Here is a 19,022-nt window from a genome sequence, read left to right on the forward strand (position 1 = left end):
AAATATTAATTCAGTTCCTTCGCCACCTCCTTGTCTCCCATTACAATTTCTTCAGCAGAGGCCTTTATAATATCAGAATATTAGGCAATTATAAATGTATGTATAACAAGAATCTTTTGTTGCAATTTTCAATGACAATAATTAGCAAATCCATTCAACTCCAATATTGAATCAGCCGTAAAAAATATTTTTCCAGGCCATTATAGAATCAACCATTCCTTGATTAAAGAGTTACCAAAGGCAATAGTTTCTTCTTTCAAATCCAAGACCAGGCGTCTGATTTATCCAACCAACTCAACAAGTCCTGGACCAGCAACCTATCAACCGTACAAATCAATGGCAGAAGACAGGATGCAATTCAGACCTTTGAATCCATGGTAAGGGTGACTTACTCCATTTCAGTGCTTGCTCTCAAAAACCAGAATGGTCTGTGAGAAGAATTTGTGCAGATTCCGAGCAATCAAAACGGCTGAAAATTTTTTTTCCCTCCAAGGAAAGAAATGGCTACAAAAATCACCAAGGCTGCCAGTAAAATATTAAATAAAACATTAAATAGTAAAATGCACCATTGAGCATTGAGGGAATAGATTTAGGACAGAGATGAGGAGGAACTGTTTCCCTCCCCGAGTGTATTAAATATGTGGAATTCTCTGCTCAAGAAAGTAGCAGAAGTTGCCTCATTAAGTCACAATTAGATAGATCTCTGCATTAAAGGTTCTGGACAAAGGCAGGTAGCTGGAGCAGAGTCCACATTCAAACAGCAATGATCTTATTGAATGGCAGAAAAGGCCTACTCCTGCATGTTTTTATTTGGGTGTCCAGAATTAGTGAATTGCATAGAATAATTTTGGCAAGAATAAAGACATCAGGGTAGGGTTATGAAAATTAAAACCACATTCATCATAGAATTTCTATGCCATGCATAATCTAAGACCATTTATACCTTTAAGTTTACACTGGTTGAATTGTACTTAACCTGGTTTTGTTCTAAATATTCAGATGTACAAACTTCACAAAATAATCTATTGCATTCAATGTTGAGAATGATATTTGATTTACCTTTCTGTATCTATATTCAATGCAATATGGGTCTTATTGAAGCCAACATCCATTTTTGGCAAAAACCTCAGGCAAATCAGTAGAACATTGTGCGAAAAACAGAAACATAATGGGTGGTGTGGTATTTCAAAGTCCAAAACAAAAGCTTGTTCACAGTCATTCTTATAAAGGCCAGGTGATTCAAATTTGAAGGCTTTATAAATACCCTGACTCCACAAACCTTGTCCCAACAATCAGCAGGCCATGGGCTCCTCTAGGCAGCTGAACATTAAAATAAACGATGCCCACAAACCAGGAGAAGACTAGAAGACAGCAAAGTGTTTTCAAGAGGCGAAATTAATAGCCACACAAAATGTGTTGTGATCAGCTTCACAAATCTCTAAATTTAATGTACTGTTTTTGGAATATGAATTTATTACATTTTGACTAAATATTTGTTATTTCTCATTTTATTCTGTTGCATTCATGTTTTCTTTGTAGGAAGAAACATTACATGTGTATTTCTGCTCCGCCTTTCCCAGTGCGCAGAAACCCAACTCCTCCAGGCCCTGGCTATTACGATGTGGTCGACTTTCACGGTCCACCCAAGCACTACATGACCAGTGCAGTATTCGTGTCCAACACTAGTCGCTGGACTGGAATTGTCCATGACAAGGATATTCCAGGACCAGGTAGGATATTTTGGCTGTTATAGATTAGGAATCCCATCTGCCTTATGACAAACTTACTATAATAGGAATTGATCTGGTGAATCTATGCAGCAAAGATTGGTTAGCTATACATTTTTAACCTCCTATGGATCCTGCATGACCTGCTGAGTTTTTCCAGCACTTTTATGTTTTTACTATAATCACAGTGACTGCAGACATTCGTGCTTCACTCTGTGTAGCACCCCCTCAACTGTAAGTTATTTTTAGGTAGTGAAGTACCTAAATCTTCCAGACACAGTCTCACTTGGGCCCTATGTACCAATTGCTTGATGTAACTGCATATGAACTTTAAATAATTCATACACAAGGTCATTTTGAACACCAGCTCCTTTCAGAATGTCACTATATAAAAACACTTATAACAAATTGGATGATTTCACTATGTGACAGAATACAACTATTCTTGAGGATTTTCCACATCCTCATCACAGCTGAAAACTGCAATGTACTTTTCCTCATTTTTTTTCATTTCCACTCTTCACTGACAACACCATTTAACTATGCCAATTTCTGGGCATTATTAGGCTGAAATATATTTGGGCAAATTCTTTATAGATCTCTGGGATGAATCAAGGAAGCAGCTAACTATTAACTTCAGTCAACTTTTTTTTGGTCAGGTTACTTACTCTCCCCTGTCCATTCCCCATCTCAAACAAGCTCAAAGTGGCATATTTTGCAAGTTGTTGGTCCCAGAGAGAAGAGTTTCCCACAAGGACAAACATTAGCAAATCCACTGGAGGAGGATGATGGGACAGTCACTACCTCCCTCTACTAATCTAGCAGCTCTCCAACTCCCATGCCTTACATTGGGATTGGTAGGTCCCTTGCAATTGCCCAAAATCAAGTTAACAATAGCTGTGTTGAAATAATAGGCCCTTAATTTGTCCTTAATTTCAGCACAGGAACCTCCATCTGTCATTGGTGACAATAATAAACATCTTACAAAAGGTTACCACTTAATTTAGTGAACTGTCGTAAGAGGAAGAATTATTAAAAAAAAGAGATTAAGGCTTAATCAAAAGAGAAATGACTCATGGTTCTTTTTTATCTGTAAAGTTCCAGAAGCTTCCTTAGATGTCTTGGTCAACCCAGGCGTTTCCCAATTCTGTGCCAGATTGATTTTGTAAACTAAATACAGTCAACAAATAGTTGTCACTTGATTGCATTTACTAGGACTGTCACAATGAAACTTCCTTCATGTGTTGCCAGGTCTTAAGTAAATATATTTTTACCACAAACTGTTTTGAGGAAGTAGCATGTTCTAATCACCTCAAAGGTAGTTGCCTTGTTGAAGATACGGTAAATTGTAAGTAGTTTTGGGGAGGCGCTGGACTCCTGAGGCAAGTTCACTGTTCACAATGGATAAGCAGCCTTCATTGGTGTCATTGTGCAAACTGAATGATTTTATGTCATCTTCCAGTCCTTTTCTCTCTCTGCTTCTTTGGCCTTTTATTCTCCTAAAACATTTGATTCAAATATTTTAAGGTGGAATATCAAGCTGTTGAGGTAAATGGAATTAAACACATATAGCTTTCTTTTCATCTGGATTTGGATCACCCAGATGGTCTCCTCAGCCAAGTGAATGCAATCGATCATAAATAGATGAGCCTCGATGACAGGCACTTGAACCATTAATGCGCTGTAGGCAACCATGCTAAAAATCTATCCATTTATTGCTATTGTTTGTTCACTTTTTATGAACTTGTCTACCTGGTTAACATTCACTCATCCTATGACCTTGTTCTCCAGTAAAAATCAATATGGGCATTTTATCTGTGGTTTCCAAATCCATCTTGCCATCTACAGCCTCAAAAAGCTCCAATAACAATGTAAACTCTATTTCATTTTCATAAAACCATTGACTCTGCCCAATCACATTAAGAGGCTGTGAAATTTGAACTCTTTTCCAGTTTGTATTAGTTCCTTGCATGGGGTACAAATTTATCTTGTCAGGAGTCAAATATTCTTCAGATGCCATTGCTCAATAGATCTCTATATCATGGTTTTACAGAGTCTGGCAGCACAGAAGCAGACCAAGATTCTCCATACTGAACAATGTGCCCTCTTGCTTTAGCCCCATTTTTTACATCTACAATTCTGAGTGAAGATCTATCCCCTTACGCCCCTTCTGATTCCTACTTGTTATGCCCTCGGTTGTACCATCGGAGATCTTAATAAACACTCAGAGAAGCTTGTAAGTTTACAGCACAAACTTTTACTTACATCACTACTGGTCAGGCTGTATGAATACACTGAGCATGTTCACCACTCATGTGTGATGCGGCTCTTACAATCTTGCAGTGTTCATGCTCCAGCATAAAATAGTCCCAAGTTTCCACTGTATATAACATCCCCCTTCTTTAAAAGTCTAAAAATTAAAAGATTGATTAAGATTTAAATTTCTTAAAAATAAATTGTTACTGCTTCTTTACCTGCACTTGCCATTAAGAATTAAATATTCTAATTATACAATTGCAGTTCTATGTTCTTCTCAGCGGAATCGCACTGGTGGTAGGATGTTGCTTCTCCACCTCGAAGACCTTGCTTCGGTGGTGTTAGTACGGTTGTGGGTGGTGGTGTTGTTTGCCTCGGTTCTCCTGTTGCTTGCTGTTCAGTTGTTACGGTGTTGTGGGTGGGGGTTTCTACTCACATCCCTTCACAAGTTGTTGGATGTTTAGAAGCTGCTGGTACTTCTGGTGCTTTCCGTGTCAGATCTGGGGTTGGGTGAATGTGGATCCTGTTTCGTCTCAGCTGCCTGCCAGATTCTGTCTCAATTATGTATGACCTTGGCGGCTCAGCTTCTCTAACAATCTTTGCTGGACTCCAGGGTTTTATCACTGGCTCTTGTACGTGCACCTGCTGCCCTCTGAAGAGTTCGGTAGTGTTTATGCATGTTTATTGTAATGTTGACGACTTTCCTCTTGTATGTTAGTCAGCTTTCTTCTTGTTTCCTCTTGGTCGTCTGATGGATGGATTTTGCTTGGCAGGGTTGTCTTGTACTTTCTGCCATTCAGAACCTCTGGTGTGGATTTCATGTCGGCCTCAAAGGCATGGCTCACAGTGACAGAAGGGTGAGATAGGGGTCTTCCTTTGTCTCTCGACACTTTGTTAGAGTGCATTTAATTGTCTGTACATGCCTCTCAATGAATCCATGGCCTTTAGGGTAATGTGGTGATGAAGTAGTGACGGTGAACCCATATTCTGCAGCTATTTCTCTGAATTCACGCAATGTGAATTGGGTCCCATTGTCACATGTCACTTGTTCAGGTCTCCCCTGTTCTGTGAAGTGCGCACGTGGTACAGCCATGATGGTTGATGCTTTCAGGTCCTTCACTTTCCTGATGAAGGGAAATTTGGAGTAGTAGCAGGACACAATCAGATACCATTCCTGGTTTTCTGTGAACAGGTCAGCTCCCAACGTGTGCCATGGCCTGGCGGATATTTCCGCGGGTATCATCTCTTCTTTTTGTTGTGTATTTCTGTATTTCTGGCATGCCGGACATGTAGCCGCCATGTTTTCGATGTCCTTGTACATGCCTATCCAGTTCACTGCTGATTTTGCTCTACGTTTACATTTCTCCATTCCCATGTGGCCTTGCTGTATTTTCTGGAAATTTCTATTTTCATTGTCTCTGGTATTATCAGCCGAGACCCTGCCAGCAGTACACCATTCTCCAGGGATATGTCATCCCTGATAGACCAATACTGGCATATTGTAGGCTGTACCTGTTTTATCCTTTCTGGAAGATTTGTAAGCTTGTAAGTCTACAGCACAAACTTTTACTTACATCAATACTGGTCAGGCTGCTTGTCATGTATGAATACACTGTCACACTGAGCATGCTCACCACTCAGTGTGATGCAGCTCTTACAATCTTGCAGCGTTCATGCTCCAGCATAAAATAGTCACAAGTTTCCACTGTATATAAGACTACTTCCTCCTGCTATAGATCTCCCCTTGTCTTAGATTCGAGGTACCAAATCCTGAAGCAGTCTATTGGTCATGGTCCTTCAGACTGAGCAATTCTACAACTCACAGATTTCCATCACTCAGCCAATTGTGTTAGCTCACTGGCTAGTTAGCTTCCTATACTATGTACCCTAACCTTCCATGGTAATCTACCCTCCTTATCAATGGTTTACTAAAATCCCTATAATCAGAATTAGGATTTATTGACATGAACAAGTCATGAAATTTGGTGCTTGCAGCAACATTATAGAGCAAACCTTCATATTATGAAACATCTTACAACATTACTATTAAAAATGAAATAATATATAAAATATAAAAATAACTGCACAAAAAGTAAGGCAGTATCTTTCTTTCGTTCACTGATTATTCAGGAATCAGATGGCAGTGGGGAAGAAGCTCTCCTTGTGCCATTGAGTACTGGTCTTTAAGCTCCTGTACCTTTTCCCTGATGGTAGCAGAGTGAAGAGGGTGTGACCTGGGTGGTTGAGGTCTTTGAGGATAGAAGATGCTTTTTTTAAAAAAAGACACAGCCTCATGTAGATGTCCATGATGGAGTGAAGTCTGGTGCCTCCAATGTCTCAGGCCAAGTTAACAACCTTCTGGAGTTTATTCTTGTCATGATACCAGGCAGTGATGCAACCAGCCAGAATGCTCTCCACAGTACACCTGTAGAAGTTTATGAGAGTCTTCGGTGGCATACAGAATCTTTCAGGCACCTCACAAAGTATAGCCACTGGCAGGCCTTCTTTGTAATTGTATCAATATGAAGGTTCCAGGACAGATCCTCAGAGATGTTGACACCTAGGAATTCGTGATCATCTCCACTACTGAGTCCTCCTGAAGTCCACAATCATCTCCTTAGTTTTGCTGACTTTGAGTGCAATGTTGTTGTTGTTACACCATTCAACGAGCTGATCTATCTCCATCCTGTATACTTCCTCTTTTCCATTTGTGATTCTGCCGACAACTGTGGTGTCATTGGCAAACTTGTAGATGGCATTGGAATTGTGCCTGCCCACAGTCATAAGTGTATAGTAAGTACAGCAGTGGACTAAGCACGTATCCTTGGGGGTGGGCGGTGCACCTGTGGTGATGATCAGTGAGGAGGAGACATTGACTGTGATCTTCCAATGAGAAAGTCAAGGATCCAGATGCAGAGGGTGGTACAGAGGCATAGAGTTTGTAGCTTCTTGACCAGCTCTGAGGAAATAATAGTATTGATGGCTGACCTGTAGTCTATGAAGGGCAGCTGCATGTTTGATGAATTTCTGTTTTTGAGGTGATCTAGAGTTGAGTGGAGAGCCAGCAATATTACAATGCTGTGAAGCGATTGTGAAGATAGGCAAATTGCAGTGGGTCCAGATCTTTACTTAGGTACGTGTTAATTCTGGCCATGACTAGCCTCTCAAAGCATTTCATCACAGTAGAAGTTAGTGCTACTGGGTGGTAATTGTTGAGGCAGCCCACCCTACTATTCATGAGAACCAGGATGACTGATGCCCTTAAAGCTGGTGGGAACCTCTGACTGCCACAATCAATTGCTTTCCCTTGTCTATCCTCTGTCATCTCTCCTAAAACAAATGTAATCAAGTTCCTGAGACCATTTTCCACACATATCCAATCTGTCTCTCCTCAAATTTCCCCTCGTCATCCAGCTGTTGACAGATTCTCTCTCAGAATTGTCTCCTGCAGTTTCCTACCACCAATGTCAGACTTACAGGTCCGTAGTTACCTAGACCATCTTTATAGCCCTTTTAAATAACAGCACCATGTTTGCTGTCTTCTGCTGCCCTCAGTTAAAGAGGTCTGTCAAGGCCCCGACAATTTCCCCTTGCCTCCCTGCAATGAACTGGAATGTACCTGATTGGACCTGGAGATTTATCCAAATTGATACAATTCAAGACTGCTATCCTCCCTTCACTACTGATGAAGACAATGCCCAAGGCCGTCTTTAGTTACCTTCCATTCCTGCTTATCCAACTCCACAGTAAATACATTCACAGACATGCATCTCCTCTATATATTAACATATCTCCAGATCTTTAAGGGAAACTATTCTTTCCCTTGTGACCCTTAATATTTTGGAACAAAAGGGTCACAAAGCTAAATCCTCCTCAAAACCTCTTTCAGTCTTCCTTATTTCTCTCTTTAGCGTGATCCTACATGCATACTCAAAGAATTCCCTCAAACCTTTCAGCCTGGATCTGATGTGTGCTCCTTTTTCTTTCTAATTGGTTTCTCCATTATCTCTTGTTCACCATGTTTCCTTTACCTTGCCATTCTTTCCCTTTACCCTGGGCAGAACATGTTCACCCTGAACCTTCTTGATCATACGCTGAAATTCCTCCCATTTGGCCGTCATGCTTTTACTCTTCAACATTCGTGTCCAAACTCCTGCCTAATCATGTCAAAATTGGCCTTGCTACAATTTAGGATTTTAATTTGAGGATGTGTGTTATCCTTTCCTGTTACTATTGTAAAGTAATAGAATTGTGGTCACTGGTGTTCCCCAGCCAGCTTTTTTTTTTGCCAGCACAAAGTCCAACGTTGCCTCTTCCCCAGTCGATATGTTGCTGGAGGAAGTTCTCCTGGACACACTGAACAAAGTTCACCCCATCCAATTTCCCACAACATTTTGACATTCCAGGTCATCGTTCGGGAAGCTGAAATCACCTTCAGTAACAGTTCTACTAATTTTACAGACCTCAGCAATCACTCCCCATACTTGATCCTCTCGCTCCCAAAGGCAGTTTGGTGGCTTATAGTACACACCCACAAAGGAGACTACTCCTTTTCAGTTCCTAATTTTCACTCACATTACCTCACACAATAGTTTGACAGCAATATCATCTCTAAAGACTATCTTTTTGACTAATATTGCAAACCCCATCCCCTTTCCATTGAAGTGGCACCAGAAACACATTAAATCATTTTATCCTCTCTGAAAGTTACCAGGCTGCTAAATAGTGCTGGGATGATGAGGAATAAATTTGAAGATTATGCTATTTCAAGCCTTTTAATTCCATTAAACTTCATTGAAACCTGTTACAGGGGGAATAGGTTTAAATTCATCCATTTATCCATTGTTGATCAGACAAAATGCATGTTCTAAACTTTTTTGGCTTTTCCAAAGAAGCTCTAAACTTCTTGTCATTCATCACAAAATAAAATGGATAAGGCACAACTGCAACAACCTGCTCTTCATGTCCTCTGGCGATTCATGTTTGGTTGAACAAAATTCTTCAGAATGGTTGATTTTTTTTTTCCAGCTGCCCAGTCTTTGGAATGACTCAAATATTCAGAAAGTTTTTTTCTCCTGCAAAAATCTTGAGATGCAGTTAACTGAGATGCCCAATTCTTTAAAAAAAAATGTCATGACAGCAATTAAGAGCTGAAAGATGAGATGACTTGTAACTGCAATGCTCTTTCCCCAATGTGCTGATCATGCAAATTCACAGAAAGATGAATGGACTCCAAAGCTGTAGTGGACTTGGCAGTGAGGCAGGATGATTGATAAGCCATAATGTCTTTACAACATCATTGAGAAACACAGAAGAGATGCAAAATGGCAGAGAGAAAAGTGATTCCAAGTCAAAACAATTAATTCTCTGACAATTGATCACATCAAGGAACAAAACGTTTTTAAACTCTGTTCATTCAGTTTCCAATATCAAGGATATTGATATCAATATCAAATCAGCTTCAAGAATCATGATGGTTCAGAACAAATAATGCCTTCATCAACAACTTTACTGAATCTTGTAATGTTGTTAAACCAGAACCACTAGTCTCCTTTCTTTTGATCAAGCTATTTCTGATTATCTTTGATATCGCCTTCACATTGCAATAGTTTTCAGAAGAGTAGACGCTGAAACCAAACTCATTTGGTTAAATATTGTAGTAAATCAAGTTCAACATAAAAGAAAATCAGTGTCCAAATAAATGTTTAGGTTTAATTGAGTAAAATCTCTGGCTCAAGGATTGTGAATTGCAACAAATATGTGCCTGAACTCATGTTTTAGCTTCTGCCATTGTTCATCTGGGGAATTCCTACCTAGATCCTTTATCAACTTTAAAATCTCACCTACACGCAGGAAAATGGGAAGAGTCAGGTCACCTTTGCATTCATTGCAGAGAAATGGCAGGGATTCTACAGAATCTGTCTTGGATCAACAAATTATTGTTGTACCAGTTACAATAGCGTTCCTGTAATGCTGGGAGACTCATGGAATAATATCTGCCCACAGTGATTGATAATGTGACTTAGAACCAACTATGTGCCTCCATCCTGCACCTCATGTCTTAATTTGATAACATATGGAGTAGAGGGCCTTCAGAAGAATCTTCTCACAGGAAGTGTTTCACTTTAAGGCTCCCTTCCTTCCCAGCATGTCCCTAGGACAAGAGTACCACAGAAATGGGAAGGTGGCCAATATAATTTCACTCTGGAAATAAAATTCCACTTGTGTCCCCTATCAATGTCTCTCATGATTTTATCAAGTTGCCCCCTCAACTTCTGACACTTCAGATAAAAAAAACCAAGTTTGTCCAACCTTTCCCCATAGATCATACACTCTAATCCAGCCATTAACCTGGCAAATGTCTTCTGTACCCTTTCTAAAACCTACAGATCCCTCCTCTAATGGGGCGTCCAGAGTTGCACACATACTATGTGCAGCCTAACCAAAGTTTTATATAGCTGAAACATGACTTCTTTAATTTTGTACTCAGTGTTCCACCCATTGAAGGCAAGAACACCATATGTTTTCTTTACCACCCTATCTACTTGCATGGCACTTTCAAGAAGCAAAGGACCTGAACCCCAGATCCCTCTGCACATCAATACTTTATCTGCAAGGTCATTTATTCACACCAAAAGTCAGAACAAAGTTATTACAGGCTAAAAGCATAAAACTGCTAATGTTGGAAATGAAGTAAAAACCAAAAAAATGATGGAAACACTCACTTTAACAGGCAGCATGTATGGAGAGACTAAGATGGTTATTGTCAATGGTATTTCTCTGGAATTAAGAAAAATTAGAAAACAAACATTTATCAAGCTGCAGAGAAGGTTCTGGCATGGAGAAAACAAAAGGAATGTCCTGGTAAGGTAGAGGCCAAGAGAAGCTGAACTAACTGAAACAAAGTGACAAAGACCTGGTAATTGATCTATCCAGATGTAATTAGAGGGAGACAAATGAGAACAGTGCGAGAAATATAAAATACAGAACACTGTGACTATTGGAAATCTGAAATACAAAAGAATGCTGGAAATAGCCAGCAGTTAAACAGAGTCTGCAGAGAGAAAAAAAAGAATTTATAGTTAGGAGGCTGATCACCTTGTATCAGAACAACCCACAAACATCAAAAAATTGAAGCTTTTTAGGAAGTCCTGACAGAAACTTGCTGCAGATGTGTTCTGAAGTGTCAAAGATTGTTTAAAGCTCAGCTCAGGAGAGGAGGTCACTAAGTGATGAAATAGTCCCTGTCACTTTTTTTTAAAAAGCCCTCCTTCTCCCTGTGATGAGAAAATCTGAAATCATTTCAAAATCCAAGTAGACAGAGGTTGAAGCTTTGTTCTCTTTGAGAGAATTCAAGTGCTCTGAATCTATGGCCATTGCTTTAAATCTCAATATTTTGTGTGATAATTACCAACCTTGAAACATTCAATGAATTTTAACAGAAATATATATTAAAGCAACGTGTATTCTTTGTGACATTTGTCTGTTCTGCATCCCATAGCCTCGTATTTGCCAAAGAAAAAAGAAAAACAGTCGTTCCTGTACAATATTCATCAAAAGTGGGTGCCATTATAGTCACTGATGGAGCTATGCAAGGACAGACGGGACTTCCGTTGATTGCACCAAATCCATTTCTGTTGTGCACAGGATAAGTGCGGTTTTCTCTGAACTTGATAACTTTGTGGAAAAAAAAATGATCGTAATCAAATTTCAAGGATTATTTTTATGACTTTTGATTGGAGGCTGCTTCATCTGAATGTACAGGCATCATGTACTGCACTTGTTCCCTCATGTAAGCACCCCTTCAGAAAAGAAAACATTGTAATCAGTTATTTTGTCAACTTTGGCAGTAACTCAATTTTCATTCAAGCTATTGAAGCCTTAAAGGTATGGCCTTGTTAAATGAAGTGAAAAGCTTGGGTTTAAGTTCTTTGAGCATTCATCATATATCTTGCTGAAATAGAGGCAGAGACAATTAGATTTGGAATCAATGGAAAACTTCCAGGTCTGAATGTGGTCAGAAAAAGAATAGTCCTTATAGAGTCTGTTAAAAGTTAATCTAGTTCTTGGCTCTCCAGATATTCTAGCTCATCTTCACTTGATAGTTTCACTGGTAGTAAATTATATAAAATGACAAGCTAGATGCAAGGAAGAAAGACGTACAATATTAAATTAATAAATATTAAAAGAATGCTTTATCTTTTATTCTCATTGCTTGTTATCTTTAAAAAAGTACAAAAAGAAGTGTTAATAATAAATATCTCCCTTGCTGGAAGAAAACAGCAAAAATCACATTCTCTCAGGGCACCCCTTCTGGTTGAGGGTAACTTGCACCCCCTTCCAGTTCTATGGATTTTGATATGGCTGAATCCATAGATCCTGCAACAGGGGTAAATGTGGGCAAGAGGAAAGTAAGCAAGGGGTTACACTCTTCCCTTATCTTCATCGGGATTAGCACACTCTGAAAGAGGCACTCAATTTTCATTGTATTCCCACTCATTCCTTCGCCAGTTTGAGTGCCATGGGTCAGTGCTTTCCACGAGATAGCAAGGATTTTACATTTCTTCAATGTTTCAAGAATATCCGAGAAGTATTTTCTCTGCCTCTTGGTCATCTTTTGCTCAGACGGATCTTGAATGTTTGATTCTAGACTTCTCCGCAACAGAAAATGTCTTCTTCCCTATATCTACCCAGTCAAATACTACAAGAATTTTGTGCGGTTCAAGGCAATTACTTCTCATTCTGGTGAACACAGGCCTGATCTATGCTGACTGAGTGATGCAAAGGGCATTCTGGTCAGGAATTTGGAAGATAATGCAAATTGAGCATTGGTTTTACCACTCTCGTTTGAGGCATCACTGAAGGTAGCCAACATCTCTGGATTATTCAGGACAGGGAACATTGCTATGAGTTTGACATTGGGCTCAATGTCAAATCCAATAAAATTAGACAGCAACAGGGAGGACAAATATAAAACAATTATTGTTAACAAAAGGTATTTAAACAAACTAGTTGGACAAAAGATTTACATGACCCCTTGCCCCAGTTGTTCTCAATATCGAGTTAAAGAAATCATTTCAGTCACAAGATTATGCGAGGATACATCCCCTTCATAGGGGAATCAAAAACTGAGGGCAAAATTTCAGAATGGAAAGTCTCCCATTTGAGGAAGAGACATTTCTTTTCGCTGCAAGTCTTCAGTATTTTTTGTAATTCTCAACATCAGAGAGCAGTTAATGGATACATTTGAGGTTAACACTAGCCTTTTTACATCTAGAGCCCCCGCCCCCCCATTCTTTTTCCCCCAAACAACTCCACCCACATCAACCAAATGACATTTTCCTCATTTAACTACACCAGACTGATACTTTAAAATAAATGTTTGTTTCGAATGTTTAACTTTAAAAACATCTTGATGAACATTCAAAATAGAACACTGGCATTTGCACATGGACAGAGTTGGAACATTCATTCCTTCAGAGGAGGAATACAACAGATTTTTTTAAAACAAGTTACATTTTAATCAATTGAAATTTATACAGGAATTTGGCAGTGAAGTTTATCTAAATCTTTGACATTAAAAATCAGCAGGTGACACCTAGGAAGCTACAACTTTGGAGTGTTACACCAAATATGCCAATTCGTTACAAAAGGACAACAAAAATATATCCCACAATTGTGAGGTTTCATCTGCAGTTTGAACAATACATCATAAACATGAAATGTCCATCATCGCAACGTTCATGCTTGAGGCAAATTCGTGATATGTACACTAGCTGTTTTCACATCATGGTGAACCTGAGTACAATACAAATAAATGGAAAGTCTGGCTATATTAGATACACAAAAAAAGGCAAGCAAAAATATCAAGATGACTCATTGCAAGAAATGTTCCCATCTTTCCCCAATAATATCAGTGAAAATCTTTGAGTATATAATACAAATCTCTAACTTTATGTCCAAATGTTAAAAACATTTATAAATGTGAAAATGTACCCCAAGAATGTTGATTTTGTAAATCAGTCAGAAATACTTAAATCACTTGGTTTTAAACCATGTCTCTGGGTGTAGAAATCTAACGTTTCAGTTATGGTAATTTGATGTTAATTAGTCCGGAAGTTACCATCAAATCTGAAAGCTTTCTAAAAAATATATCAGAGTTAACAGGAATCAGTGCTCTTCCAATGGTACTGCAAAGAAAAAACACAGCATCCTTGGCTAATTTCACCATGGGCCAATGAGGCACATAATTGCTGAGAAAGGGCATATAATACATTTTGTTAAAAATTAGGCATTTACAAGGGCTACTAACATTTTAAGTCTAGCAACCTGAGTAGTATTTTGGTATCTGCTCTATGCTACATATCAGAGTTGCTAACCTGTTTAAGCTGCTGTACAATGTTTTATACACATCCACAGTACAATGCTTTAAAGGTTTCACATCATGATTACAATACCAGCACACAATGATTCTAAAAGACACACAAGTTCTGTGAATGTTGCTAACCTTAATGATCCCATCAAGAAATTATGGTATCATTTGCAGTAATAAAATGATGATTCCAATGAAACATTAGGGAAAGATGGTGCAGACTTGTGACGTGCAACAGGGAAGAATGTTTCTGCGGAACCACGCAGTAATATTTAAAGGAGAAAGAACACCTCTTTCAGAGCCTTCCTCTCCAAAGGAAGAAAATGAATTCTACTACATACTTCATGAGCACCATTAAAATCGCAAATGATTTGCCATTCCTTGTGTAAATACTTTATACTGAAGAACCTGCTGAAAATTTGAAAGGCTAAATTTAAAATTGACAATCAAATCACAGAAACAAGTAAATGGTTCTAAAATTATCACACAAAACAACATACTAAAATATGCATAAACTGGCTGGTGATCCAGTACACAGTCCAACAGTCAATAAGGTTTGGTTAGATGGAGTGAAAGCGTGTACGACTTTCATTTCCCAGAAATAATGCGATGAACGGCATAAAAGCAGAAGAGATCATTGCTTTAAGCAACTGTAGATTAAAATTAAGGCAATAATGAACTCTTTGTGTTCTCCTTAAGCTCTATTGTTGTTAGGCCAGAAGAGAATAATGGCACAAAGTTCTTTTCTCCAAAGCAGCCAATAACATAGTATATGTTCACGGACAGAAGAGAAAGAGGTAGAGTGATTGCTGGTCTGTTCTGATATTCCATACTTCATTGAGTTTGCCTAGGAATTTGGAGTCTCTTTAAATCTCCTTAAGTGTGACGTGACAGCCTCCACATACGTCCTTTATCTCCACCAAAAAGGCAGCGTGGTTACAATAATGCTGTACAATGTTATCATCCATGTTCACCAAGATTCTGGAGGAAGAAAATTGGAAAATAAATGACAAATTCAGCTCATTAATTGTAGTCTAAACTGCCAATGTAAAACAAATTGCACCACAAGAATATGGCCTCTCATGAAGAGAACATTTAAAATGACTATGACGACACACCAGAAGTTGGGAGATGGAATTAACCTGGTCTACTTCTGTGCAACACGAGCACATTGAGATGAATGGCCTCGACTATTCCACAAATGTGAATGTTTCTACTTTTGGACACCTTTCATTTCCAGTTAAGCCCATCTTGTACAAGACAGCAAAGTGACTGAAATCGGAGTTTTCAGTCTGATTGGTGTTACTACCACTCAACAGGGAACAAAGAGGAAGTACATTCCAAGAGAGTGGCCGAGAAAATAGCCAGTTTTTTTTTGTGTGGAGTAACACTTTGATCGAGTAATTTGGGTTTTCAGTCTCTCTTTGGCATTAGATTAAACCTCCCTGCTTCTGTTGAAAAACTTCTGCACCATCCAAAGCTGATATGTTTGGAAAATAGAGCCAAAATAACCTGACGAGTTTACAATTTTTATTGTATCTAAAATTAAATACAAAATTCCTTCCAAAGAACTGGGAACACCTGTTTTGTGTTTTTTGAGATGAGTCATTGACGAAGGACCAAAAATCAGTGTGCCAATCGGCAAAGTCACATTCCAATCGAGTCACGAATTAACATTCCAGGGCCTTTAACTGCTTGAGTTAACTACTTCCTCTTATTTAGTTGCTTTCCTTTTGTGTTCAATTGTTTAAATATTGAAATAATAAAAACCATGAATGATGCTTAATTAATTAACAAAATACCTCAAGGAAAGTTTAAAACTAATGTTACCCTTCTGTTCTACCTATAGATTGAGATCTTCATCCTTGGCATTGTCCAAATGCAGCACAAATCAGAACTGACCAATGTAAAAAGCAAAGATATTATTGTCAAAGCATAAATTCCAAGTTTAAAAACGAACTTTGAAATCAAGCTACAGGCCATTGCTGTCTTCACATAACACCCTGCTAATAACCAGCATACAAATCTTTTCAGTCTGCATTGCATCAGCTCAAAACTCAATTGTTTTTATTATTCTAAGTTCCTACTTACTGAATCAAGCAGCCTCTCTCAATTCTTTGAATTACTGAAAATTTACTAGACTATACTGGTCCTGTTTATCATATCTTTGTATTTATTGTGAAGCAATAAATATTATCCTCTCCAAACCAAGCACAGCGACTGCAGTGCCTACTATTTACATCAAATATACACGCTGCTGATATCCATCCTGCTCTGACATCACTTCCCAAATCCAGTACGGATTCTCTTCAATCGTCCCGACTTGGAAGTATATCACCATCTCTAGATCTAAATGTTGGAACCTCCTGCCCAACAATACAACAGGAGAATCTTCAGTGTCAGGAATGCAATGGTTCGAGGAGGTGATTTACCACCATCATTTTTACTCTGGGGCAAATGGGGATGATAAAAAAAAATGCCAGCCTTATGCAGATCCCCAAAATTAATGACTAAACAAAATATCAGAATTTTTTCCCCCTTAAGATCAACTATTCATAATTGTTTAATACTGGTACAAATTCAGGAACAAAATTAGAAATTAATTGTCATTCTCAATGCTTCATTATTGCAGTAATAATCTGTGTTCTTTTATTCAGAATATATACGTGCAGTTTATAGAGGCACACGAATAAAGGTACAATTCAGATCACCAAGGTTCTTTATGGAAATGTGAATGCAAGGGCTGATAACGCCTCAAACCGTGCATCTTGGCGCCTCACAGTTTGGCGGGCAGCAACCTCCTTTGAAGAAGACCGCAGAGCCCACCTCACTGACAAAAGGCAAAGGAGGAAAAACCCAACACCCAACCCCAACCAACCAATTTTCCCCTGCAACCGCTGCAACCGTGTCTGCCTGTCCCGCATCGGACTTGTCAGCCACAAACGAGCCTGCAGCTGACGTGGACTTTTTACCCCCTCCATAAATCTTCGTCCGCGAAGCCAAGCCAAAGAAAGAAAGAAGAAGAAGAAGAATGCAAACCATCAACTTAATTTCTCAAGCTACTGGTAGGTTTCACTATCAGAGTTACCCAATTTAATCTGAAATATCTCTGTTCAAATATAATAAGAGGCTGTATAATTTGTCATGTCTCAAGTGCTCCTTCACTAAGTATCCTCAAGTAGTACGAGAACAGAAAACACTCCAATATTGCTAAAAAAGAGAAAGTTATTCCATTGAGATAACCGAGAGCTGAAGTTACTTTAATTTCAGTGTTGCATCTGGTATGAAAGCTACAGGTCAAGAAGAGAGTCCTGTACCCTTTGTGACTCCAGTTTGTGTACTCACCAGCCCACTGAGGGCTGCTACTAATGGGTCAGTGTAAACAAAGCATTCCCAACGGAGATAAAAATCTGCTCAATTACTCACCCTTTCATACACCTCTTGTAAACTTTGCAAATTCTCTCCTCAAGCAGCCCATACCTCTCCGAGATCTAGGTCAAAAATGTCAAAATACAATTGTCAAAAAGGTCAAACAAAATTACTTCAAAGGTCAACTCTTCTCGGGAAGGGGGGGGTGCTTTATATTAGCAACCCCTAATTAGAGTTGAAACATGGGAAAAGGCCACATGCTGAAGGCTTTTACTAACCAGCACAGTCTTAAATGGAGATTTTAAACATTTCCCTCATTTAAATAGCATTGTTGAAGAAAAAAAACACACCCTCAATATTAACAAATGATGAAATTACAGAATTACAAGATGTTCAGCATTTCTGGACTCCTAACAGTCAGGTCTGTACACTATGCCCATAAATTATTTGTGAAGTTCAGGATTGGTGACTTTCATCTGTTCTTTTCCCAATCTTTCTTTTTACTGTGAATGCTCTATAACATACGAATGAGGGCACACATCAAGAGCAAATGTAGATCACTCCAAACTGGTGCCAGCATTCAATGAGATCATGGCTGATTGACCTGGAACCTCAAATCTGCATTCCTCTCATCCCCTTGCTTGTCGGTTATATATCAAACTCTGCCGTAAAAAAAAAAATTTCTTATGTTGCCATCCACTATCCTTTGGGACAAAAATTGGACAGTCTCAAGGATTCTTGCAACAATATTAAAAGCTAAAATACATGGAAGCAAAGTTGTTGCTGGAGGGATAAATTATGCTCAATAATTATCTGAGTCTCAGTTTTGACTCAACCAACGGCACTTATTCCAAAAAAATCAACTAATTGGAGTAAATCACAGCAAAAATTTTTTTTGAAAGCTTAACATCCTCATGAATATTTCAGAGTAATGTGGTTGCAAATTCATATGGTTTGAATGCACAGTATAATTCTATTGCATAATAAATCTTTTTTCTTCTTCTTCCATCTTTCCACCACTCTTTTCCTGAAGTTCATGCGGCAAGAACCTCACAGCTATTGGCCACAATGAGCATGAACACGATTGGCAAGAACCTAATTTCATCCCCATTTCAAACCGTTTTTGAACTGATTAGTTTGTGATGTTCTCTCTCAGGAGAATAAGTGTAATCCAGAAGAACCCCAATGGGTCTGAGCCCAGGACAGGTAAGGAACGCACATTCCCTTTCTTAAAGGATTTTAAGTGAATCAGATGGACTTTTAAAGACCATCCAGTTGTTTCATGGTCATCTCTGTTA

General features: G+C 38.7%; 2 protein-coding genes across 7 annotated transcripts in view; one reads left to right on the forward strand and one right to left on the reverse strand.

The window, feature by feature from the left end:
• stpg1 (sperm-tail PG-rich repeat containing 1) overlaps positions 1-12,171 on the forward strand; it is a 40,559-nt gene extending 28,388 nt beyond the window's left edge. For 2 of the 3 annotated variants that reach the window (XM_069895651.1, XM_069895652.1), the window contains 3 exons: positions 197-377; positions 1,540-1,730; positions 11,485-12,171. In XM_069895651.1, coding sequence (XP_069751752.1) covers positions 197-377; positions 1,540-1,730; positions 11,485-11,558 — 446 coding nt within the window. In that variant the 3' untranslated portion in view covers positions 11,559-12,171. The remainder of the gene's footprint in view (positions 1-196; positions 378-1,539; positions 1,731-11,484) is intronic. The other variant, XM_069895653.1, reaches the window with a different exon arrangement.
• Positions 12,172-13,480: 1,309 nt separating this feature from the next.
• The window catches only part of LOC138741477 (grainyhead-like protein 3 homolog), a 62,200-nt gene continuing 56,658 nt past the window's right edge, over positions 13,481-19,022 (reverse strand). For all 4 annotated transcript variants that reach the window (XM_069895655.1, XM_069895654.1, XM_069895656.1 and 1 more), the window contains 2 exons: positions 17,782-17,846; positions 13,481-15,336 (listed from right to left, as the gene is read on the reverse strand). In XM_069895655.1, coding sequence (XP_069751756.1) covers positions 15,222-15,336; positions 17,782-17,846 — 180 coding nt within the window. In that variant the 3' untranslated portion in view covers positions 13,481-15,221. The remainder of the gene's footprint in view (positions 15,337-17,781; positions 17,847-19,022) is intronic.

Source organism: Narcine bancroftii, chromosome 8, assembly GCF_036971445.1.
Source record: "Narcine bancroftii isolate sNarBan1 chromosome 8, sNarBan1.hap1, whole genome shotgun sequence".
Lineage (NCBI taxonomy): Eukaryota > Metazoa > Chordata > Chondrichthyes > Torpediniformes > Narcinidae > Narcine > Narcine bancroftii.